The following is a 26,293-nucleotide window of genomic DNA, read 5'->3' as shown; positions in this document are numbered from 1 at the left end:
GGGGTATCCTTGAGAGAAGGTGCTCTCCTCCATTTCTCTCCCAATTACTCTGTTTTTTTTTTTCTCAAGAGCCTCCCTTGTGCCTAGTATTTCCTTGAGGCAAATCACCTCACCCCTTCAGATTTTAGTTTCCTCATATACAAAGCAAGAGGATTAGACTAGATGATTTTAAAGGTTCCTTCCAACTCTAAATACTAAGATTTTTTTGATAGATCTGACCAAGTTTGCTCATTGCCTAGGCAAAAATTTCTGCCCAGGTCCTAGGTCCACATTCTGCGTCCCTTGTTCTGAAAAAATATTTGTTCTCATTCCATCCCTAGAATTCTCAGAGAATGAGGAAGGAGTGAACTGTGGGAGCTGAAGGCATGTGTCAAGGTGACTTCTGCTCCAAGGATGGGAAGCATGTCTGAGGAAGGCCTGAGACCCAGCTCCTTTCGCTCTCCATTGATTGCTAAATGGACTGATCTTAGCCAGGTATCTCCCGGACCTCTGGTGGTCCAAGCCCAAGCTCTGTAAGACGTTTACTCTGTTTACCCCTGTCTAGATCCTCCTACTCTGGTCCTGTCCTCATGCCCGCATTGCCCCTGCTTCTGGGTAGCTCCTTCTTCCCTATTGCCAGCCCTTAGTCCCAGTCCTCCCTCCACCCTGGCCTTGGCTTCCGGAGTCTGTCCTCCCCATGTGGGGCTGTCTCACCTGTTCTGGGTCCAGCAGGCTGTCCTCTGGCCCATTTCCCGCAGAGCCAGAGCCCAAACCCGGAGCTGCTGTCGGAGCGAGAACCACCCCTGAGGTCTCCTCTCTCTGCCCAAGGGCCTCCCTCAAGCTTTTGTCCTGCTCAGGCACATCACTGGCTGGGCGGAGCATCCAGGACCAATGAGCCAAGACACCTTGTCGAGCCAGTGGGTGGATGGGCAGGCAATATGGGCACTGATACAGAGCAAACACTGGGGCTCCGCTCCGCTCAGATCCTGCACCCAGCTCTGTCAGGTAGGCAGGCAGGGGCGGGGACTTCCCTATGCCGTGGGCCTCCTGGGGTGCCGGGGTAGGTTTTCAGTCTATCAGTTTCTGTTAACTATAGGTACTGCCTTGGCCCCCAGGGCAGGGAAGCGCCTCTGCCAGTAGAGGGGAATTCAAGTCAATTCAGCAAGATCACTGCCTGGTGTCTGCATTCCAATGGCCCACGTTTTCTTGGATTGCGCAGCTGTCAGAATATTCTGACATTTCAATTCTGATGTGTATTAGTTTATGACCTTGGGCAAATCTCTGAGCCTCAGTTTCCTCTTCATTCAACATATAAGGATACTAACACTTTCATTACTCCACTGCTGCGTGGGAAGTGCTTTGTAAACCTAAAACCATCCATAGATGTGAACTATTATGATTACAATTGTTATTGCCATTACTGGGAATTGGAATTCACAGATTTTCCTAGTGGAGAGGAATATGGGAACAGGAGCTGGGTGGAACTTGGCTAATGTAGCTGCATTTTAGACACTGGAAACATGGATTCAGAAGTGGCAGATGCTGTTGTAGAGAGGAAAGAGCACTACTCTGGAATCTAGGGACCCGGGTTCAAATCCTCCCTGTGTTGCTTGTGATCTGTGTGGCCTTGAGGAAGTTGCTAGACATAATATAGAATATTACTGTCTCTTGCAATTAGGATAGTGATTTTGGGGGTGCCTCACATGAGAATCAGGCCAAATTTAGTTTAGCGTACCCTATGAGGAGACTAGGGTCCCCAGGGGTCCCACAACTTGGCATCCTTCATAACATGGTGACAACAACACTTTCACCTTTTCCTGTTTGGTTCCTAAACTCTACATTTTAAGAACCACTTCTGTCTTGATGTTTTGAAAGGGGATCAAGGGCTGAGCAACGTGAGGGGAATGAGCGATCGTGGCAGTAGGATGAGACTGGAGAAGGCCATCCTTCCAGTCAGAATCCTGGAAGGCTCAGGGAAGGGCTTCAGGGTATAAGAGAAAAGGATAAAAGGGGCAGTAGAATAAGCCTTTGATTTGGAATCAAAAGACCTGGATTCTGGTCTTGACTCTGATGCTAACTTGCTGAATGCCCTTGCTCAAGTCCCTTCTCGGATCTGAATCTCATTTTCCTCATCCTTAAAGTGAGGGGCTTGGACCAGGTGGTCTCTAAAGAGCCTGCTGACTCTCGAGTTCTGGAATTTCGTGGCTACCCTCCAGGTGGGACGTCCAGATTCCAGCTCAGTCCTCTTTTCCTCCCAGGGAGGTTTGTCAATAGAGGGTTTGCTTATGTCCTTGGGTTTGCTCATGTCCTTCCATTTCCTCATTCCTGCAAGTCAACCCACTGCCTTATCCTTTCCCTTCAAACACTTCTCAATGGATCAGTGCATCTGGCTCTCAATTAAAAAATTTTTTTAATGTTTAATTTTTATTTTATTTGTTCTCAATTACATGCAAACAAAAAATAGCAATCTTTTTTTTTCTTTTTAAAGTGAGTTCCAAATTCAAGCAGTTTTCATTAGGAAGGAGAAGAAGCAGAGCGCTCATTACTAGGAAACTAGCACAGTGACCCAGAAGCCTGGGGGCAGCGCAGCTCTGAGAAGGTTCATCTTCCCACAGTGCCTTTAACCGAGCTTATGGAGGTCTGCGGGGTTCATGTGGGGGTGGGGGAAGGAGAGGAGAAACGTTGTAGACTAGGGTTGGGCTCCATTATCTTTCAGGTCCCTTCCGGCTCTGATTTTCAATGATTCACTAGAACAGCCAGCACCTGCGGGGTAGGACAGGGCACTAACTGTCCCTGGGGCAGGTGAAGCTTGGGGGTGGGAAGGGCAAGGCACTGAGGCATCCACTCCGCACCGCTGGAGAGAAGGCATTTTAGGAGGCGGAAGGGAATGTCTCCGGCTGGAGTGGGGCCAGACTGGAGTCTGACTTCCCCCTCTTCTGGGAATAAGTTGTGGGAGCCTTGGTGGGCTCTGTTGTGCGGAGATAATGGGTTGGGCGATGTGGCTGTGAGGGCTGTGGGAGCACTTGGTGCCTGTGTCCGGTCCCAATCGGGGTGGGCCCAACTACTGTTTTCCTTTGGAAGTAACTCCATAGGCTAACACTGCGATAGGATGGAGGTTTGACCCTCCCCCGCCAAAAAAGGACTTCCTGATAGGAAGACTTACAGAATCGCCCCCCCCCCCAATCTGTGATGCCTCCTTTACTGGAGGGACTGACTAGGTGCAGCTTTTCTTAGAACTAGATGAACCGGTGAGGGTCTCCCCACTCAAAGGCACCCAAACGGGGCCCCTTGGCTCCACACCAGTCTGATCCTTGGGCTTCTCTCAGTGCCTTGGCCTTTTGATTCTGCGCCCAGTGCTGAATGGTGCCCACCGGGGCACGTGGCCTTCTTGTCGAGGCAGCGCTTTATACCACGGTTTTCTTCACCTGGTCTCGGGGGGAATCGGGAGAAAAGGGCAGGAGGGGTGGCTTGCTGTCCGTGCCCAGGAAGATGAGGTCACCCCCGGACAGCAGGTCCTTCTTGGTATCCTTTCTTCTGTCCCGCCGGCACTCCCAGCACCTCTTGCTGACCAAGTAACCCAATTCTATCAAGTTGAGCAAGATGCAGATGAAGGCGGTAGTCACCATGAAGAGCGTGAAAATGTTCTTTTCCGTGGGCTTGGTGATGAAGCAGTCCACGATATGGGGGCAGGGGTCCTCTTTGCAAAGGACCACGTGCGGGAGCATGTAGTTCCGGTAGATGCGGTAGAACACGTAGAGGAAGGCGGAGTCCACGGCGGCCTTGAAGACCAGACTGAAGACGTAGGTCCACCAGAGCCCTCCGCGCTTCTTACCTGGGTTTGGGTAGAGGCGGCCGCCGCCTTGGCCCACCTGCTGCAGGTGTTTCTGCTCCCGGGCCTCCCGGTAGGCCACATGCATGAGGACGAGCAGCGAGGGGCATGTGACCAGGATGAGCTGCAGGGCCCAAAGGCGGATGTGGGAGACGGGGAAGAATTGGTCGTAGCAGACGTTGGCACAGCCGGGCTGGCGCGTGTTGCAGTCGAAGTCCTTTTGGTCGTCACTCCAAACCTTCTCCGCAGCCACCAGGTAGACCAGCACGCGGAAGATGAAGACCATGGACAGCCAGATCCGGCCGAAAGCTGTAGAATACTGGTTGACGCCGCTCAGCAGTCCCTCGAAGACCCCCCAGTTCATTGTCCCTCGGTAACTTCGGCTGCCCCTGCGGGGAGACAAGATGGGAATTGACCGGGGAAGGGATAGGGTTGGGTCAAGCAGTGGGGTGGGTTCCCAGGCCGGGTGCTTGGAGGGAATTTTTCTGTTCTTTCCGAAATGGGGCGAGAGCGGCAGCTCAGTGGAGGGAAAGGACATGGAGCCAGGAGATCTGGCTTAAGATTCTAACTCTAACATTTACCCTCTTTGAACCTCAGCTTCCTCATCTCTAATATGGAGATAGTAATATTCCTGCTTACTTCACTCAGTTATGATGAAAGTGCTTTGTAACCTCGAAGCCCCAAATTAGTGTGAGCTGTTTGTACTTTTTTTTTTTTTAAGTGAGGCAATGGGGGTTAAGTGACTTGCCCAGGGTCACACAGCTAGTAAGTGTTAAGTGTCTGAGGCCGGATTTGAACTCAGGTACTCCTGACTCCAGGGTCAGCGCTCTATCCATTGCTCCATCTAGCTGCCCCTGTTTGTACTTTTATTAGATATCTGAGCTCAGTGCCCTCAACTAGAGGAGAGACAACTCTCCTGGGCCAGGCTCAGGGAAGAGGGCAGGGGATGCCTGACACTGGTAGGCCTTACTTAAATAAAGCAAGCCAAAATGATGAAAATTCTGATAAAGAGAAATGGGGGACAATATGATTGTTCACTTTAAAATATTTACTATAGGATTTCTTCTAGAAATTAATTTGATTACTTTTACAATGACCGTTTATAGAAATTCAAAATAAGTTTAGGGAACTTACCTATTGTGTAAAATGAGGCACACCTGCCCTTCACATATAGAAGCTTTGTCTGGCTTAGACTACCCTACTTATTATATAGTCCAGTCCAGGGTCAGACACTAGGTACAGTTGAGGGCCTAACAAAGCCTATTGACCAAAATGTGAAAGAGATCGGAATTTAGAGTCAAGAAGACCTGGGTTCAAATCCTGACTCTGCCATTTATTCCTTAGATGACTTCCCCCTCGGGACCTCAGTTTCCTTCTTTGTAAAATGAAGAGGTTTGACTAGATAACTTCTAATATCTATAATCCTAAAACAATGACTCGTTCCCGCCCCCCAAGGATAGAAAAACTCACCAGATCCCTTCCCCCACCCCAAGCCTCAGTTTCTTCATCTGAAAAGTGGAAGGTTGCACTACTGACCTCACAAGGTGAGGTAAACCACAAATCTTTGTAAAGCCTAAATTTCTTTGGAGAGAGGAAATGCTGTTATTATTATTACCCACAAGAAAGCTAGGTGACACAGTGGACCTGGAGTCGGGAAGATGAGTCTTCCCAAGTTAAAATCTGGCCTTGGACGTGTACTAGATATGTGACCTTGAGCAAGACATTTAACCCTGTTTGGCTCAGTTTTCTCCTCTGTAAAATGATCTGGAGAAAGACAAGGCAAACCACCCCAGTATTCTCTGCCAAGAAAACCCCAAATGGGGTCATGATGAGTCAGACAGGACTGAAAAATGACCGAACAACAATAACCTCCCAAGGCTTGCATGCCTAACAGTGCTATATAAATTGCAGCTATTATTATTACAAGGACCAAAAAATCCAAAAAACCCCAAACCCAAACCAAACCAAAACCCCCCAAACCCCAACAATAACAACAAAATCCAACATAGTCCTTGCAGTTAGGAAACTTAAAATCTGCCGGGAAGGGATGTGACTCTCTCACTCAGGTAACATACAAAATAATTTTAAGAGAAACAGTGGTCACCGACAACTGGGAGAAGCAGAAAAGGCTTCGTGCGGGAGCAGCACCTGAGCCTGTTGTGAAGGAAGCTGGGGTTTCTACGAGACAGTAAGGAGGAAGTGTATTCCAGACATGGCAACCACTCCTGACTGGGTCAGGAGTCCCGGCTCTGAAGCTGAGCATCTGTGTGCTCCTGTCTGATCTTTCTTTCTATAAAATGGGGATAATAATACCTTCAGTGCCTACTCCTCCTCTTCCCTCCATGAGTTGTTGTGAGGGAAGGTTTGCATAAATGCTGATTCTAATTTCATGATCTGCCCCGAAGTTGCTCAGGTCCTCAGAAATAGAGCAGGAGTTTGAAGGGAAGATCTCTAATTGGAAACTCTTTTTATTGGAGTGTCCTGCTGGTACCTAACGCTGTACTGGTTTGGTTGGCCATTTCCTTCTCTGGCTCATTTTACAGACAAGGAAACCGAGGCAAACAGGGCTAAGGGACTTAACTCTGGTGAGTGTCTGAGGCTGGATTTGAACTCAGGTCTTCCTCAGGTCCAAGCATACTCTATCCACCGAACTACCTTTTGGTATCCCAATAGAGTTCATAGCACATTGTAGGTGCTTTGTAAATGTTCACTGAATTGAAACGCAATGTTCTTTCCACTCCAGGATGCTGCATTTCTGGGACACCATTTCCTCATCTGTAAAATGAGGGGGTTTGACTGGATGACCTGTAAGGGCTCTTTCGGCTTGAAATCCTGTCCCAGCATGGACCTCATTTCCTATTGTGCCCATGATGTGGCAGCATAAAGGCATGGGTTCAGATGTTGATTCTGACACTTACTGTGAGTCCCTAAACTAATCTCAGCCTTTCTGAGACGGTTTCTTCAGCTACTGAAATGAGGATTTAATTAGCTGCCTCTTGGGAGGTTCAAGGGAGAAAATAAAGTGCTTTGTAAACTTTAATGAGCTATGTAAGTGTCAGTTACTATTATCCATCCCCCCTAAAATGTAATCTCATTGGGCGGGGAGGGAGTAGGGGATACTGAGCAAGTCTTTTCTAAACCTTATACTTTCCCCAGAGCAGGGTCCTGGGCTGCTAAATAGATGTTTGCTGAACTGAATTGTGTCCCGAGGTCCCTTCTTCCAGGAAGCCTTCTGGGATTGCGTGAGCAAAGGGCAGAAGCAAAAGGCAAGGCTGAGCACTCTTAATTGTCTTGTCTCCCAGCTCAGTTGAGAGTAGGGTTTGGGGCCAATCTTTGATTTGAGGGTTAGGTGGAGTGGATGTTGAGTTTTGTTAGTAAGGCCTGAGTCTGAGTGCTGCCTCAGACTATTTACTGCCTGGGTGAATGCTGGACGAGTCACTTAAAATGTTGATGAACCTCAGTTTCCTCATCTGTAAAATGGGGCGAATAATAGCATCTAGCTGCTTCCTAGGAGTGTTGTGAAGATCAAATGAGATAATATATGTAAAGCTTTTTGCAACCCTTAAAATGCGATCTAAATATCAGCTGCTCTTACGAATGAAAGGAGGAGCACTTTCTAGCCCAAGTTCTGCTAGTGTAGTTGTCTTTAAAGGGTTTGGAAGAGAAGAGGGGGAAGCCAAGAGAGAGGAAACTCCTTATAGAACTCCTTAGGGAACACCCCTGGGATGCCCTGCTTTGCCCTCTCCTCCCTGCTCCGTCCTATGCCTGTAGGGCTCCCAGCCCAGCTTCCTGGAGAAAAACAGTCTTGCCTACACTGGGCAAGAGGTTCTACTGGGCAGGCCCAGGCTGAGCCAGCAGAGCAGGTCCCACCCAGCTCAGGCATCTGGATTCCAGCTGCCTCGGAGTAGGTCACTCACGTCTCTACTCGTCCTCTCCATGGGGACGGAGAAGCCGCTGGGCCCTTCGGCTTTTGGGGAGGGGGTGGTGGGGTGTATGTTCCCAAAGGGGCTCCATTCTGAGCCCTTTTGGTCTTCGAGGTGCCCCGTGTAGGTACCGGCCACCCCGTCACAGGGTTCCTGCCTCCAGGGCCGGTAAGCCAGATCAGAAAGCTTACGACCCATTTTCCCAGGGATCAGGCTGGTGGGGAACGAGATGATGTCCTTCTTGTCTCTGTCCTTTATATCAGTCCCTAAAATTCTCCATTTGCCCGCTGGGCAGAGAATCTCCCATCTGGATCTGGGGCCTGGAGAGTTGGGGCTCCGGGGGTTAGAAGGTTAGGGACTGACTTACCTGGTGGGCTGGCCTGAGTCCTCCTTCACCAGGGATCCCCAAGGGGCTGCTTTCCCCACAGCTGGCAGAACGAAGTGTAGCTAAAACTCATCTCCAGTCAAAGAGAAATCATTTTGCCTGAGAAAGAGAAGATTGTCTGGGTGTGCCTGTCTCAGAGGTGGGGCCCTACGGATCGCTGTGCTTTCCATTGGCTACGGGCTTTTGCCTTAGCCTTAACCTTAAGCTGAGTCTGCTTTCTCGTTCATTGGGCCTGGGACCTATGATGCTTAGGCAGCAGGAGGAGAATACCACTGAGAACAAGTAGAGGCCTCGGGCATAGAGTCTGATTTCTTTTGCTTGTTAGATTTCAAAATAGGGGATGGAGGGTGGAAATTGGGGAAGGAACTTAGAGCTGGAAGTGGGACAACCAGATGTTCTCTCCACTGTGCTAAGGAATAACCAGAGAAATGGTAGCTCAAGGGAAAAAGATCTGGGGTGTCTTAGTGGACTGCAAACATGCTGAGTCAAAAATGGAACTTACCAGTCAAAAAAATCCACCTTAATTCTATCTTAGTCTGCTTTAAGAGAGGTATAAAATCTGGAATGAGGGAGGTGATGGTGCCTTTGTCTTCTTCCAGGGTCAGATCATACCTGGAGGGTTGTATTGAGTTTCAGGGCCACATTTTAGTGTAAGATGAGTATGCATGCCTATGTAAGGTATGCGTGTCTACATGGGTTGTCAAAGTTTGACTCACTGGTGTCATGGGCGCTCTGAGGCCTGGACCACTTCTGGAGATGGGAGGAGAGCTTGAGAGCACTGCCTAGCATTGAGGAGAAGGGCAATCAGGTCCCGGAGTACTGTGAGGCTGGGCATTCTTTTCCCCAGGCTCTAAGAGGAGTTAGGTCTAGACTAGAATTATAGTTGAAGCAGATAGTGGGAACTTTCTATCCCTGCCCCCCAATGAAGTCATAGGTCCAATTTTAAAAAAGGAAACGAGGTTAATTTGGTTGACTTATTCTTGACAATTCCGTACTTCTGACACGCTTTCTGATCATCGTTTTTTTCCCTAGTTGTTCACTAACTATTCCTTTAATAATGTTGGAATTCTGGAATTTTTCTAGGAGCATAAATTCAGTTCACAGGCCTATAGTTTCTAGATGCCAGTCTCTTTCCTTTTTTGAAAAATGGGGCAATGTTTGCTCTTCTCTAGACCTGAGGCTCCTCTTCCATTGTCGGTGATCCTTTTTTTTGGTGGGGCAATGAAGGTTAAGTGACTTGCCCAGGGTCACACAGCAAGTGTCAAGTGTCTGAGGCCGGATTTGAACTTAGGTCCTCCTGAATCCAGGGCAAGTGCTTTATCCACTGTGACACCTAGCTGCTCCTGTCAATGATCCTTTAAAGAAAACTGAGTAACTCTGAGGTTCTGCCTTGGAATCATCAGATTGGTAAAGTTGACAAAAAGGGAAAATGACACGTTGGAGGGGCTGTAGGGCAACAGACACACTCATGCCCTGTTGATGGAACTGTGAATCGGCACATTATAGAGAATAACTTAAAACTATGCTCTAAAAGTCACTAAAATGGGCATGTTCTTTGATGCAATGATACTAAGTTTATAAACCAAATTGATGAAGGTAAGAGGAAAAGGAGTCATACGCACAAAAGTATTTGTAGTGGCTTTTTTTTGGTAGGGACAAAAAGAACTGGAAGCTAAGGAGATGTCTATACATTGCCCATCGGTCAATGAACATTTATTAAGCATCTACCATGTGCCAGGCACTGTGCTAAGCACTAGGGATACAAAGACACCTTAAAAACTCCCAGGATGGGGGCAGCTAGGTGGTGTAGTGGATAGAGCATTGGCTCTGAATTCAGGAGGACCTGAGTTCAAATTCAGCCTCAGACACTTGACACTTACTAGCTGTGTGACCCTGGGTGAGTCACTTAACCCTCATTGCCCCACCAAAAAACCCCCAAACCAACAAAACCCAAACCAAACAACCAAAAAACAAAACCAAAAACAAACAAAAAAAAACCTCCCAGGGATTTCACAGTCTAATGGGAGGGACAACATACAAATAACTATGTGCAAATAAGCTATGTGCAGGATAAACTGGAAAGAATCAACAGAGAGAAGACAATAAAAATAAGGGGGCGGGGAAAAAGCTTTATTTTACCTTTAAAAGTGCTCGCTTTGGCAGCACATATACTAAAATTGGAACAATACAGAGAACATTAGCATGCCCCCTGAGCAAGGATGACATGAAAATTTGTGAAGTGTTCCATATTTTACCTTTAAAAAAACTATTATTTTACCTTTAGAAGGTAAGATTTTTTTGGGGGGGGGCGGGGCAATGGGGGTTAAGTGACTTGCCCAGGGTCACACAGCTAGTAAGTGTTAAGTGTCTGAGGCCAGATTTGAACTCAGGTACTCCTGACTCCAGGGCTGGTGCTTTATCTACTGTGCCACCTAGCTGCCCCTAGAAGGTAAGATTTTTAGCTGAGACTTGAAGGAATCCAGAGAAACCAGGAGGCAGAGATGAGGAGGGAGACAGTTCCAGGCATAGGGGATAGCCAGGGAAGATGCCCTGAGCCCAGACATGGAGGATCTAGATTGAGGACCAACAGTGAGGTCAGTGTCATGGGAGAAAAGAGTTTATGGTCAGGCGAGAGATAGGTTTAAGGTATAGGAAAGTAATGGGGAATGTATAAACAAATTATGTCATATGAATGTAATGGAATTGTACAGTAGAAAATGGTGAAAGGAACAGTTTCAGAGAAATCTGTGAAGACTTGTATGAACTGATACAGAGTGAATTGAACCGAATCAGGAGAATAATGTACACAAGAATGACAATATTGTTAAGACAAGCAACTTTGTTCTAATCAATGCAATGCACCACCGATCTTCTAGGATACTCATGATTAAATATGCTACCCATCTCTTGATGGTTACAGTCAACATCCATCACTTCTTTCAGCAGCCTAGTGTCACAACAAGGGTTCACTCCCTACTTCAATGAATGCAATAACAAAGTATAAAACAGGTATTAAGAAATTCTTCTACAACACTACCTCAATGTATGGATCAATTTTGCCTTTATATCCACAGGGTTGGCACAGTGCTCGGCACATAGTAGGTGCATAATAAATGTTTATTCATTCATTGTTGACTTCAGCCATTGGATAAAGGCAAATAATACTACAGAAGGAAACATCTTGTGATTGGTTGAGAGAATCAGTTACCCCTCTGGGGCCTGTGTATAACAGTAAGTCATTTTAGGAATTGGAAGACTTAGAGTTCAGTTGAAGAATTGGGGTGTGAGTGGAGGAAGAACCAGGCCCCTTAGAGTTGCCTTTGTGTTGTTCCTCCTCCTCCACTTCCATTGACTATATTTTTGGAGAGATTGGAGCAGTAGGCAACACTGTATCTTTTTTTAATCACAAAAGCATCTTATTATTTTCCAGTTACATGCAAAGCCAGTTTCCAACACCTGTTTTCATAAGATTTCCAGGTCCGATTTTTTTCTCCCTCCCTCCCTCCCAAGACAGAAAGCAATTTGATATAGGATATATATATATATATATATATATATATATATATATATATACAATCACACCAAACATATTTCTGTTAGTCATATTATCAAAGAAGAATCAGAACAAAAAGAAAAAAACAGACAAAAAGGAGAAACAGTAGGTTCAATCTGCATTCAGAATTCACAGTTCTTTTTTCTGGATGTGGAGCACACCCTCCATCATGAGGGGAGACACTGTATCTTGCTGGGAGTAGAGATACACAAACACAGATACAGATATAGAAAGACAACCACCCAAGGAAGGTGGCAGTTTCAGGGATCACGAACCCTCATGGTGGAGAGGACTCAATGGTGGACGTTGACACGAGTAAGAAGCCCAAGGAACCTAGGAGCCCAGCTGAGTGGCTTACTCAGCAGAGAGTTGTACCCGAGGGGAGCTTTGTGAGGACTCCACAAAGACACAGGAATTCTGGTGTGAAGAGTTTGAGTTACCCTCTGCCATTTAGCCTACATGTGTGCTCCACTATCATTGGAGGTTTTTGGGAGCGTTCGTGTCATGAGTTCTGAGAGCTTCCTGCCTTTACTCCACCATCTTGGCTCTGCCTTGCTCCACTATCATTGTATCCTTAAGTCTGAACCCCATCTTTCCATGCATACTGTGGGTATTTGTGGGAGAGTGCCCCCTAGGCTTTTTGGGGCAATGTTTTATACCAACTGTTCTTGTTAAAACATGTTGGTAAATGCCTTTGCTAAAAGCTAATTAAGTCTATGGCCAACTGTTAATGATAAATATGCTCATCAGGGCTTGTGAGTGATAGTATTAGAATTCCAGACTCATAATTCTAGAATTTGAGGTAGTACTTACCTCTCTGGAGAACCAAGTCTATGAGAATGTTTTGGACTGCTTCAAAAATCCCTGTGCCCACATTATTTTAAGCCTTCTTTAGGATCCACATCGCTTCTCATGGAGCTGTGGGGAACCCTCTTTGCACAGTGCAGGAAGTCTTCAATCCAGTGATGTTTATGCTGAATTGTTGTACTTGCTTCTTCCCTCCCCCAGCTTTTTGGTGCTTCTTGTATGAACACCCTGTCTCCCAACTAGGTCTTGGAACTTGAGGGAATGCTCTCTCTCTCTCTCTCTCTCTGATCATCTCATTATCTTAGGGGCAGCTGGGTCAGATAATTCAAGTTACCTGGGGCTGCTTCTCCCCAAAACAAGTGTAGGCAAATGGTACCAACTCCTCCCATCATGCATTCCTCCAAGGCTCTGGAGAGAAGAGAAGAATCACTACACAGATGACTCTCAGATGTACATATCCAGCTTTCCTCAGTTTCTTTCTCTCTCTCTTTTTTTGGGAAAGGCAATGAGGGTTAAGTGACTTGCCCAGGGTCACACAGCTAATAAGTGTCAAGTGTTTGAGAATGGATTTGAACTCAGGTCCTCCTGAATCCAGGGCCAGTACTTTATCCACTGTGCCACTTAGCTGCCCCCCCTCAGCTTCTCTCTTAAACATACTTCTTCTAAAAACCCATGTCTGGGGAGGCCATGAGCATCCTTCCAGTTGCTCAAGCCTGTACATTCAGAGTCATCCTTGACTTTTTCCTTTCTCTCATCCCCCTATATCCAATCAGCTACTAAGTCTTGTTCACTCTAGCTACACACCTCTCCCATTAATCTCCTTCTCTGTATTCATACAGTCACCCTCTCTAGTTCAGGCCCTTGTCCCCACTCACTGTACTATTGTAATAGTTTCTTAATTTCCTTCCTTATCTTCAGTCTCTCTCTTTTCTAATCCATCCTCCACACAATTGCCAAAATGATTTTTCTAAGGTACAGCTTGGACCATAATGTTCCCCTGCTTAGAAATCTTCAGTACCTATTGTCTCTAGATATAATGCAAGCTCCTTGCCCTGGATTTTGGAAGGCTCCACAGTCTGGCTCCAGCTTACTTCTCCAGCCTCATTTCATATGATATTACTTCACATACTCTAGGCTCCAGTCAAGTCAGACCACTTAGTATAGCTAGTCCTAGATTGACATGCTGTCTTGTGCTGACCTGCATTCATAAATCAGTACCTTGTGCCTGGAACATGGGCTCTTCTTATTCCAACCTTCCAAATTCCTTATTTTTTAAAGGCTTACTTAGCTCAGGTGCCACCCTCTCCATGAAACCTTTCCTGATTTTTACCACCTCCTGCACCTGTTTGTGCTTTTTACCTCCTCGACACTCCTAGAGCATTTTGTGTGACCCCTCCCTTGCCCCCTTTTCTTCCCACCTTAAAGCCTACTTATCTGCATCCCTGTGGTATCTCCTCCAGTAGATCATAGGCGCCCTGAGGGCAGGGATCGTTGTTTTTCTCTTTGTACCCCCTAGTACCTTGTATGTAGTAGGTTCTTTACAAATGGTTTTATTTGAACAGATCTCTGATTTCTTCTCCTTAGGGAACTCCTGGTGAGGAACTTAATCTTTCTTTTTCCTTTTCTTTATTTCCTTTTTTTTGGGGCGGGGCAATGAGGGTTAAGTGACTTGCCCAGGGTCACACAGCTAGTAAGTGTCAAGTGTCTAAGATCAGATTTGAACTCAGGTCCTACTGGATTCAGGGAATCCAGGGATGATGCTTTATCTACTGTGCCACCTAGCTGCCCTGGAACTTCATCTTTCAACGAAGATCAGCAGCTTCTCTAATTTTTCGACTTGGAAAGTTACCCAGGACATGGGGAGGTTACTTGCTCCTGATCATACAGTTAGTATGTGTTACAGGCATGACTTGAAAACTGATCTTTCAAATTCCAAGGCCAGCTACTTCCCCACCACATCATGTGGCTTAAAAATAGTCTTTTACAGGGAAAAGGACCCACATGTACAAAAATATTTATAGCTGCTCTTTTTGTGGTGGCAAGGAATTGGAAATTGAGAGGATGCTCATCAACTAGGGAATGGCTGAACAAGTTGTGGTAGATGAATGTGATGGAGTACTATTGTGCTGTAAGAAGTGATGAGCAGACAGGTTTCAGAGAAACGTGGAGGGACTTGCATGAACTGATGATGAATTAGATGAGCAGAACCAGGAGAACATTGTACACAGTATCGACAACATTGTGTGTTGATCAACTGTGATAGACTTGACTCTTCTCAGCAATACAATGGTCCAAGATAGTTCCAAAGGTCTCATCATGGAAAATGCTCTCCAAATCCAGAGAAAAAGAACTGTGGAATATGGATGCAGATTGAGCCATACTATTTCTTTTGTTTTTGGTGCTGTTGTTTTTCTTTTTTGAGGTTTTTCCTTTTTGTTCTGATTCTTCTTTCACAGCTGGACTAATGTGGAAATGTGTTTAATGTGATTGTACATATATAACCTATTTCAGATTGCTTGCTGTCTTGGGAAGGGGGGGAAGGAGGGCAGGGAGGGAGAAAAATTTGAAATTAGAAATCTTATAAAAACAAATGTTGAAGACTATCTGTACATGTAACTGTAAAATAATAAAATACTTTTATAATTAAAAAAGAACCAAAAAATAGTCTTTTACAGAGGGCAGCTCGGTGGCACAGTGGGTAAAGCACCGGCCCTGGATTCAGGAGGACCTGAGTTCAAATGTGGCCTCAGACACTTGACACTTACTAGCTGTGTGACCCTGGGCAAGTCACTTAACCCTCATTGCTCCACAAAAATCCCCAAATCAAAACAGAAAAAATATGGTCTTTTACTGGAAACTAAGGGGGAAACATATCAGTTGGTGGATGGCTGAACAAATTATGGTATATAATTGCAATGGAATATTAATTTCATAAGAAATGATCAAATGAACAGTTTCAGAAAAAAACTTGGGAAGACCTCAATGAAGTGATGTAAAGGCAGTAGCACCAGGAAAGTTTATTCAACAACAATATTATTAATAAAAAGAACTTTGAAAGAAAAAAATAGTCTTTTTATTCTAGAAATCTTTGTTGACTCATATTGCATTTAAAATGTTTTGTTGTTATTCAGTTGCATCTGACTCTTTGTGACCCCATTTTGGGGGTTTTCTTGGCAGAGATCCTGGAGTAGTTTTGCCATTTCCTCTTCTAGCTCATTGTACAGATGAGGAAACAGAAGCAAACAGGGTGAAGTGATTTGCCCAGAGTCACACAGCTAGTAAGTGTTGGAGGTTAGATTTGAACTCAGGTCTTCCTGACTCCAGACTGGGTGCTCTATCCACTGCACTGCTTAACTGCCCTATTTAAAATGATCCAGATAATAGTAATTTTTATAGTACCATTAAAGTTTGCAAAGCCAGTCCATAAAGTCAGTGAATAAACACTTATTAAGCACCCACTACTTGTACATGTACATGTACAAGCACAATACTAAGCTCTGGTGATACAAAAAGAGATAAAGGACAGTCTCTACCCTCAGGGAGCTCACAGTCTTACAACAACAATAGAGCACTGTACATTTACATTTCATTTGATTGTCACAACATTCATGTGAAATAGGTGCTCTTATTATCCCCATTTTACAGATGAGAAAATAGTCTGAGAGATCTTAAGAGGTTTACCCAGGCAGGATTGCACAAATAAGTGTCTGCAGCAGGATTTGAACTCGGGTCTTCCTGACTCCAGGTCCAACAATGATGATGTGTCATCCGTATGGCTGTGTGGATGGGCGGTATTGTCTTTGTTAGACTAGGCTCTTAAAAAAAAAGACTTGGGTAGCCGATAGAATAAGGACAAATAAAAAAAAAAGATGAACAAGAAAGCATGGTGTGGTCCTATAAGAATAGTGTCCAGTGCTAAAGCTCAGAATCATCTGGTGCTTGTGGGGGATGCTAGGGTAACAAAAAGGACATCTTCCCCCCTTCTATCTCTGTTGGGAGAAAGAGAAAGTTGAGGAAAGGGAGCTGGGACCCCTGCTGGCATGGCTGGAATGATAACAGGACCCACAGAGGACTTGCTATCCAAATCCTCCATCGGACAGACGGATGCGGAGAAGTAGGCAGGGAGTAAGTAATTGCCACAGGCGGGATTTGGGCCCATTTCCTAAATCTCTAGAGTCAGCGTTCTTTGCCTAAGACTTAGGTCTTATTTACCTCCCGTTTTATCTCTAACGATCATGACTTTGGGGACTGGGATGGATTGAACAAAATGAGGACAAGGGAGTTGAGATCTGAAATTAGTGAGAAAATAGCAAGAGTTTTCTGGCTGCCGTCAATGAGTTCCAGTTATCAGACTTGGAGATCTGCATCGGCTGAAGGGCCTGGCAGATGGGATGGCTGAGATTGTCACTCATCCCTGAAAGATCTTGGAGAATGATAAAGGTGTGGCAGGACTGGGCAAGGGCCATAGTCAGGATTTTTTTTTTTTTTAAATGAAGAGTGTGGAGTTTCTAAACCTCAAGCGAATGAACCTGTCTTTGGTTCCTTGCAAAATTCTAGAAGACAGTATTGGCTTCATGCCCAAGAATTGGGCAATGAAAAGATTGGCTTCATGCCTGAGGAGAATTGGCTCTTCCTTTTCTCACAACAAATCTCTGCATGGCCACACCTCCCCCAACACTAGGGGCTGCTGGGAGCAGGGAGCAGGGAGCATGGATCTGGGAATGGGGAGAATAGAGTCGGGAATGGGTGGATGGGAGGAAGGGGCTGGGAATTGGGAGCCTGGAGCTGGAAGCTGGGAGTTGGTAATAGGGTGTTAAGAATTAGGATCAGGGATTGAAAGCAGGAGGCTGAGACTCAATTCAGGGAGCTGGGAGACAGTCTCTATCCTCACGGACAGTAGATGGCAGCCTGACTCTTCTCTATGGGTCCAGACAGATTAGGTGGCCTGGGCTCAGCCAGGTCTATAGCAGAGGGTCCATCAGCCCGACAGGCTTCCCTCTTTGCCCTTCTCGGATCAGCTGGTAGGATGGTTAGAGCCACTCACTCCATGAACATTTTGATAAGCTATGTCTAGGTACCCCTGCCCTTCTGATACCTCTTGGAATTGAATTTTTGCTCATTGACCCCAGGTCAGCAGTTCCTGGCTCCCTAGACACAAAGGGAGTTACAGGGGTGTGTGGGTAAACGTTTAACAACCGCCTCCCTGAAAAACAGGACACACTTTTTGCGTGTGTGTGTGTGGGGCAATGAGGGTTAAGTGACTTGCCCAGGGTCACACAGCTAGTGTCAAGTGTCAGAGGCCAGAATTGAACTCAGGTCCTCCTGAATTCAGGGCTGGTGCTTTATCCACTGCGCCACCTAGCTGCCCCTAAAACAGGACACACTTTGAAGCTTAATCGTTAGTAACACTCCCCCCCCCCCCCATCACTATCTTAAGTCTAGGCAATCAACAAAACAATAAATCAAGCCCTGATTTGTAATATTTGCTAATTTCTCGGGTTCAGATGCTCACACTGAAAATTGAATAATTGGCCAAGCTGGGGAGAGGGTATGAGCTGGCTCCAGCCCAGCCGTCCCCTGCTAATAGAGAAGGGACTGGAATGGCCTAGAGAGGACATCCCAGGGTGCACAGTCACAGTTTCTTTGGAGATTTTCCAGGACTCCAGGGACTTGGTGACTCTGCTTTTGGATGAGTTGGAGAAGACAAAGTCCCTGGCTGCTTCCAGCCTTGCAGTGGTTCAGTGCTAATGGGAATGGGTACAGACAACCCTAGTCTGTTGCTGAGCTGGAGGAGCTGCTGATTCGGTAGACCGTTTACAAGGGGAGACAGCTTCTGAATGGTGTTTTTTTTTTTTTTTGCTTCTCTCTGCCATGGTAAGTAGTATATTCTGTTTGAAGATTCCTTGAGGCAGGTGCTAGTAGATAGAGCACTGGACCTGGAGGCAGGAAGATCCAAGCTCAAGTTCAGCTTCTGACCTTTACTAGCTGTGTGACAAGTTGCTTAGCCTCCCAGCAAGTCATTAAACCTCTGTATGCCTCAGTTTTTTCATCTGTAAAATGGGAATAATAATTGTACCTACCTCCCAGGGTTGTTGTGGGGAGCAAATGAAACAATATTTATAAAGTTCAGATCCAAGGTGAAGTACAAAATGGCAGACCAGACATGAACCCAAACCTAAACTTTAAATACTCTGATTCTGGGGGGGTACCCATGTAGGAATTTAGTGAACCAAAGAGTATAAGGAAAGAGCCAAGTCCCCTACTTATTAAAGTCTGGGCTATCCTGAGAATGAACTTGGTATAGACCATGGGCCTGGACCCAGAGTTGATTGGTGCCCTTAGTGGAGAAGGGAGCAGGCAGATGACTTCAGCTTCTTGGTTCATAATGTTAGACTTACATAGCAGAGAGAACCCTGGACCTGGGCTCAGGAAGTCTACTTGCTCTGATGCTTTTTAGCTGCGTGACTTTAGGTAAGGCTCTTCCCTTCTCTGGGCCTGCTTCTTTATGAGGGGAGTCAACTCTATGCTCTCTAAGTTCTTTTGTATGAGGCAATTACATAGCACAGTGGAAAGAGTGCTAGACCTGGGGTTCCAAAGCTCTGGGTTCAAATCTGGTCTCAGACGCTTACTAGCTGTGTGACCTTGGGTGAAGCCACTTAACCTCTGCCTGCCTCAGTTTCTTCATCTGTAAAATGGGAATGATAGCAGCACCTACCTCCCAGGGTTGTTGTGAGGATCAAATGAGATGATATAGTTGTAAAAAGAGCTTAACAAAGCACCTGGCACATAGTAGGCACTAGATCAATGCTTATTCTCTCCCTCCTCATATATTTCCTTTTTTTGTTTGTTTGTATTTTTTTTTTGGTGAGACAATTGGAGTTAAGTGACTTGCCCAGGGTCACACAGCTAGTAAGTGTCAAGTGTTTGAGGTCGGATTTGAACTCAGGTCCTCCTGATTTCAGGGCTGGTGCTTTGTCCACTGCACCACCTAGCTGCCCCTCATATATTTCCAATATTCTATGACTCCAGGAATAATTCCTCTTTCCTTTTCAGGAAAGCACGGCTCCATCTCTTGACAGGTAGATAATAGCATAATCCTCTCTGGTTGTGGCATTCTCCTTTCCCTTTTGAAAGGGAGAGTTTTCAAGTCTTTCTGGGGATACTAGGAAAACTACCTGTTTCCCCCACTGATGGGGAGGACTTCAAGGAGAAAAAAGGAAATCCCAGGTCACTTATGGGGCTAGCAATAACACCTCTCTCAATTCAATGCAACAACTGTTTGTTAAATGACTAGCGGTATGAGGCACCAGCCTGGGCACTGGGGAGGGAAAGATGAAAGAGAAATGATGAAAACCTCTTTTCAAGAGGGTTACATTCTGCTTAAGGAGGGGGAATGGCTTTAACTTGTACACAGATATAGCCCTTATGTCAGAGAGCGCCTCCTGAGAGATAGGCTGGGTCCCATTTGAGGACCTCCCACTTCTCTACTTACTGCCCTCTCCCAAGATACCTTGGAACTCCAGCATGGGTCACTTCCCAAGGAAGCCCCCTTTTTTCTTTTCTCTTGTCTTCTTCCTTCCTTCCTTCCTTCCTTCCTTCCTTCCTTCCTTCCTTCCTTCCTTCCTTCCTTCCTTCCTTCCTTCCTTCCTTCCTTCCTCCCTCCCTCCCTCCCTCCCTCCCTCCCTTCCTTCCTTCCTTCCTTCCTTTCTTTTTTTTCTGGGCAATGTGGGTTAAGTGACTTGCCCAGGGTCACACAGCTAGTAAATGTCAAGTGTCTGAGGTTGGATTTGAACTCAGGTCCTCCTGAATCCAGGACCAGTGCTTTATCCACTGCGCCACCTAGCTGCCCTGCAAGGAAACCCACTTAATGAATACTTAGGTTGGGGGAAATAGGGGAAATCTTCCTAGAGGTGGTGGCACCTGATAAAATAAGGAACCTGAGTCTGGAATGTTGTGTTCAGGGAGCAGCTCATCTAGAAAGTTGTGCGTGTAAGGGTCTAACGTGAAATAAAACTGAAAAGGTAGGCCAACTCCCGACTGTGGAGGACTTTAAGTATCAGGCTAAGACATTTCCATTTTATTCTACATAGCCATCTGCTTCTTTACAGAGGACTGATGAGGTAGGTTGTGTGTAAGTATAATTATTCCCCCTTTGTTGATGGGGAGACTGAGACTCAGGGAGAGGGAAATGATTTGCTCAAACTCACACCAGTTGTTACTGTTAGTTAGAACTAGAAATAGGGTCCTCTTGACTCCAAGGAAAGCAGAATCTCCACTAAACCATATTATTTCCCAACAAATCATAGAGAAAAACCTAGTTTGGTTAGAGTATAGAGTGTATGGAAAAGAATGGGAAGGCTGGAAATGTGAGGTTGTGACAAATTGTGGAGGGGTGTGAATACCAGGCTAAGGTGTTTGCACTTTTTCATCCAGGAAATACGGAACCCCTGGAGGTCTTTGACCAGGGAAGTTACTGTAGTCAGATGTATATATTAGGACTATAACTCTGGTAGCCTGTGTCAGATGGATTGGAGAGGGGATACTGGGGTCTAAGAGCCCTTTTAGGCAATTGCTATTGTCTCTCTTTCATTATAAAATTATATGCCAGACTAGGCAGGGCCAATATATGGGTAGGAGGAAAAAGTAGATTAATAATGGTAACAATAATAGGGGGCAGCTAGGTGGTGCAGTGGATAGAGCACTGCCCTTGGATTCAGGAGGACCTGAGTTCAAATCCAGTCTCAGACACTTCACACTCACTAGATGTGTGACCCTGAGCAAGTCACTTAACCCTCATTGCCCCACAAAAAACAAACAAACAGGTAATGGGGGGGGCAGCTAGGTAGTACAGTGGATAAAGCACTGGCCCTGGATTCAGGAGGACCTGAGTTCAAATCCAGCCTCAGACACTTGACACTTACTAGATGTGTGACCCAGAGCAAGTCACTTAACCCTCATTGCCCTGCAAAAAAGAAAGAAAGAAAGAAAGAAAATAATAGCTAACATTTAGATAGGACAGCTAGGTTTCACAATGGATATAGTGCCAGCCCTGGAATCAGGAAGACTCGTCTTCCTGTGTTCAAAGCTAGCCTCAGACACTTAATAGCTGCATGGTCCTGGGCAAGTCACGTCACCCTGTCTGCTTTAGTTTCCTCATATTTAAAATGATCTGGAGAAGGAAATGGCAAAATACTCCTCTATCTTTGTCAAGAAAACCCCAAATGGGGTCACAAAGAGTTGGGCACAACTGAAAAACAACATTGTTTACTATGTTCCAGGCATTGTGCTAAGTGCTTTTTACAAATATTATCTCATTTGAGCCTTATAACAACCCTGGGAGGTGGGTGCAATTATTATCCCCATTTTACAGATGAGGAAACTGAGTCATACAGAAGTTAAGTGTCTTGCTCAGGGTTATACAAGGACAGATTTGAACTCAGGTCTTCTTGACTCCAGGCCCAGTGTTCTATCCATTGGATTACTTAGCTTCAAGCAAGATTTAGGTTAGATGCTAGAAGCTTAGGCCATGAGGGGTAGCCAGAGGAATTATGGAATCTCTTTTCCAAGTGACCTTTGATGATGATGATGATGATGAAGAATATTTATGTAGTACTTTAAGGTGTCCAAAGAATATTTATGTAGTACTTTAAAGTGTTCAAAGAACTCTGTATGCATTATTTTCTTTGAACCTCATAACCACCCCATCAGGTAGGCACTACAGGTACCATTTTACAGACAAGAAAACAAACTCTAGGGACATGAGAAGCTTCAGAGGATCCCAGAATTGGAAGGGGAAGGTCCCTCAGAGCCCATCTAGTTCAACCCTCTTATTTTACAGATGACAAAACTGAGGTTTAGGGAAGTGTGGTGACTTGCCTGAAATAGGCATCAGTGATAGGTTTGGAACACAGATCTTTTGGATTCAAGTCCAGTGTTTTATTCTGTTCACCAGTGACACCCAATAGGCTGAGATGATGCCTGCCTGGAAGCTGGGGGATAGATTGGGTAACTTCTGGAGGAGCTGGTTTTCCTCCTCCCTGGGAAGGCATAGGAGGTGCCATAGGTCAATGACCTGTAGAAGCTCAAACTGCTGGGAGGCTCTTGGGAGGATTTCTCATTAAAGCAGATCATCTTAGTCATTAACTCTGGAGCCTTCTTTCTGATAGGCCAAGGGTGCAGGGAATTTAATGGACCGTATCAGAGAGAGACCAAGGCAGGAACGGAGCATCAGAGACAGCAGAGACAGGGAGACACAGAGAGACACAGAGGGACAGAAACAGAGACACACTGGGAGATGGGAAAAGACACACTGAGGTCTAGAGACAGTGACAGGCACAAAAACATTCATAGAGAGAGATGGGCTAAGATTTTGCCATCTGGTCTGGCTCATGCTCTCCCTACCCTCATTTCCTTAGGGCACGGAATTCAGTTGATCCAGTGAGATAATGTACATAAATTGCTTTACAAATTAGAACTAATATTATTGTTTGTCCTTATTTCTCCATCTGCTTCTGTCCAAGGAATGTGGCCTGACCCAGCCCCCAGAACAGGGGCTTCCTGGGATGAAGACTCAATCATATCTCCTTTGTTTAGGCTGAAGGTTTTGTCCTCTCCTTATATCCCCTCTAAGACAAGGGCTCTGCCCACAGGAATATTTAGGTCAGAGGGTAAGTGATGGAGGTCAGCAAACCACAGGGCCTTCTCTGTCTGCTAAATGACATCTCCATCCTTTTTAAGACAAGTCCCAAACAGGACTTGGGGCACCATTTCTTCAGTAGGAGCATCTGATTAGAATATCAGAGCTAGAACGGACCATTTATCTCCCTTAGCCCTCTCTCTTTACAGTAGAGGCAAACAAAGCCCAAAGAGGAAAAACAACGTATTTGTGATCACATGCTGGGTCAGTGGCTGAGACAGCACTCAAACCCAGGTCCCCTTACTCTTCAACCATTGCCCACATGCACAAAGGCGATGTCTTGTTCAAAGACACAGTAACTGAAATTTGCAGGGGAAAGCTGGCTGACAGGGAGACACTAGGTGGCATCAGAGGTGTTCAGGGAGGTGGGCACCTCACTTGGCAGGGCTTGGATAATAGATAAAACTAGGCAGAAATGAGAGTTCAGGGATGCTGACAAACCCCTTGCTTGTTTCCTTGGGGAGAAAATATGGAGACTTGTCTGTAAGGCGATACCCATTATCCTCAAGTTGGCTGGGCCCATACTCTAAAGCTGGTAACCTTGGAGGCTCAGGCCATGGTGGGCTTTGCCTGTTCCCTTCCCCAAAGTCAACAGAACCCGTGACAAGCACCCCTTTGCAGCCCTAGTCTGGGCCCAGCTCTGCCCAATTCCCCTAGGGCCCTTTGCCCTTTAGAGACCCATCTTGGGTTTGTCCCCTAGCTTCTGTTTTTATTCTGTGTTAGCTAGATTTTGTGAGAATCTGGATCTGGATTGAAGGGGCAAGAGGAAGATGGTGGAGGATGTGGCACTGAGGCAAGAGTCAGAGAAAGAGAAGGTGAGGTCTGTGCAGGTAACTCCTGAATTTCCTCCAACCTAGACCACCCAAGAGCCTCCCAAATTAGTAGCAAGAAGTGGGAGGGGATTAGGGAGACTGGGTAGGTTTGGCCATGGGGTGCCACTGGCTGGCTGATGGTGTTTCTAGGACCCAAGATTTGGGGAAATCTCTCTCTAAGGCTAATTACTCTGTTCTCAGATACAGGTGTAATAAACATAGAAATTCTTGGAAACCTGGCCTTCCTGACTCCAATCTCCTTTTCTCCAGACCCCTGGAGAAGGGTTCCTTCTTTCTGTACCACCATCCTCCAGTGCAGGGACTTCTGGGAGTATATTGGGACTTGTGGAGATCCACATACTCATTTGCTTAATGATAGATACTCCCTTTTCCTATGCCACCCCCCTAATCTTATCAATGATTGTGTTACTCAGTGCGTGCTGTTGAACTTCCCTGAGGATTGTTGCTTAAAGAAGGGATGATAGAACAGGAGCAGATTGGAGCTTTTCTAAAGTAACTGAGCTTCCCAGGTGTGGGCCTCCCAGGGTCTGGAGCATCACTGCATGATGGAGGGGCCTGGGTGCTATGGGACTCACAGAGGAGAGCCAACATTTACCCTCCTAGTCTGGATGGGGATATGAGGCTACAGTCCAGGCCAGGAGATCATGAAGGTCTTTGTTGACCACAGAGCCAAGTACTAAAGCTGTTAACTTCAACAGTTTCACAGATTGGTGCTCTCCTCTGTTCAAGAGAGAAAGGAAACAAGCATTTATTGATAGCATTTACTAAGAGCCAGGCCCTGTGCTAAGTGCTGGGGATATAAATAAAAGCAAAAAGAGAGACAATTCCTTTTTTTGGGTGGCGCAATGAGGGTTAAGTGACTTGTCCAAGGTCACACAGCTAGTAAGTGTCAAGTGTCTGAGGCCAGATTTGAACTCAGGTCCTCATGAATCCAGGGTTGGTGCTTTATCCACTGTGCTGCCTAGTGGTCCCTGAGAATACTGTTGTTAAAAAGATGGGCTTTGGTGTCCCATCCAATTCCCTAAATGGAATCTAGCTTACTTTCCTCCTCTTGTTCAGTGCTATACCTACATGTTATCCATCTGCAGTGTTTGTCTGAGATGGTAGGTACTGATGGTCCACCTCAATGAGCTGCCTGGACAACTAGCATTTTTCATCCACTTTGTTTTCTTGTGTGGACTGTCAGGCTGATCCCTTTTGTTTCAGAGGCTATAATCACAATGTCATCCACACAGAAGAGCCACTGGAGAGTCTCATCTACTTGGAATTCCTCTTCCATTTGGATTTTGTGTGGGAAATCCTCCATGACATTGTTGAACAAATATCCACAATAAGCATACATGTCCCTGTTTTACGCTTTCCATGATAGTTATCTATTAGTTCAATCAAATAATCTAATATTTACTAAGCACCTACTATATGCCAAGCACTATGCTACTACTGGGGCTACAAATACAATGAATGAAATGAATCCTACCTACATTGATCTTACATTCTTTTTTTTCATAAAAGTATTTTATTATTTTCCAGTTACATCTAGAGATAATTTTCAACATTTGTTTTTATAAGATTTCTGATTTCAAATTTTTCTCCCTTCCTCCCCTCCCCAAGACAGCATGCAATCTGATATAGGTTATATATGTACATTCACATTAAACATATTTCTGCATTAGTCATGGTGTGAACGAAGAATCAGAGCAAAAAGGAAAAACCTCAAAAAAGAAAAACAAACAAAAAAAATAGAAGTAGTATGGTTCAATCTGCATCTAGATTCCATAGTTTTTTTTCTGGATTTGGAGAGCATTTTCCATCATGAGTCCTTTGGAACTATCTTGGAACTATTACTGAGAAGAGTCAATGTGACCTTACATTCTAATGGAAGGTAGAAGGATCATTGAACAAAGTGATCACAGGTGTGAAGCATTCTGGTATGCACGTGGGAGACTCCTCATTGTAGGAGAGCCTTCAAGGCTATGATTGGCTTTGCGGAATGAAATGCTTTCTTGGTAAACTATAAAGTGTTTTGCCAGTTGGAGATGTTATTATTATTCCTATTATTTTTCTTTGTCTCCTTTTAGCTAACTCCTCCCATGACACCTGTGTCTGAATATGCAGTTTAATACTTGCCTTTACTTGGTTAAGACCTTCATTATTATTTCCTGGGCTTCCTGGGCCCTTAGGGTTCCATGGGTATGTCTCTTCTCCTCAATCAGCTTTGGGAGTCTCGAGTTCCTCCTGTAGAGATGAAGTGAAGAGCTGAGGCCTTTTGTCAGGCACCCCCCTCCCCT

General features: G+C 45.5%; 1 protein-coding gene and 1 non-coding gene across 2 annotated transcripts; one reads left to right on the top strand and one right to left on the bottom strand.

Moving 5' to 3' along the window:
• Positions 1 to 3,383: 3,383 nt before the first annotated feature.
• GJB5 (gap junction protein beta 5) lies at positions 3,384 to 4,172 on the bottom strand. The gene has a single exon (XM_043997266.1). It carries the CDS (start codon positions 4,170 to 4,172, stop codon positions 3,384 to 3,386), a length of 789 nt encoding a protein of 262 aa, XP_043853201.1.
• A 6,091-nt stretch (positions 4,173 to 10,263) lies between these two features.
• Positions 10,264 to 10,370, top strand: LOC122752127. Its single transcript, XR_006355925.1, has one exon. It is a non-coding gene; the product is annotated as a U6 spliceosomal RNA (small nuclear RNA).
• Positions 10,371 to 26,293: the final 15,923 nt, after the last annotated feature.

The sequence above is a fragment of the Dromiciops gliroides genome, chromosome 3 (assembly GCF_019393635.1).
Source record: "Dromiciops gliroides isolate mDroGli1 chromosome 3, mDroGli1.pri, whole genome shotgun sequence".
Classification (NCBI taxonomy): Eukaryota; Metazoa; Chordata; class Mammalia; order Microbiotheria; family Microbiotheriidae; genus Dromiciops; species Dromiciops gliroides.
This window is presented reverse-complemented; position numbering and strand designations above follow the sequence as displayed.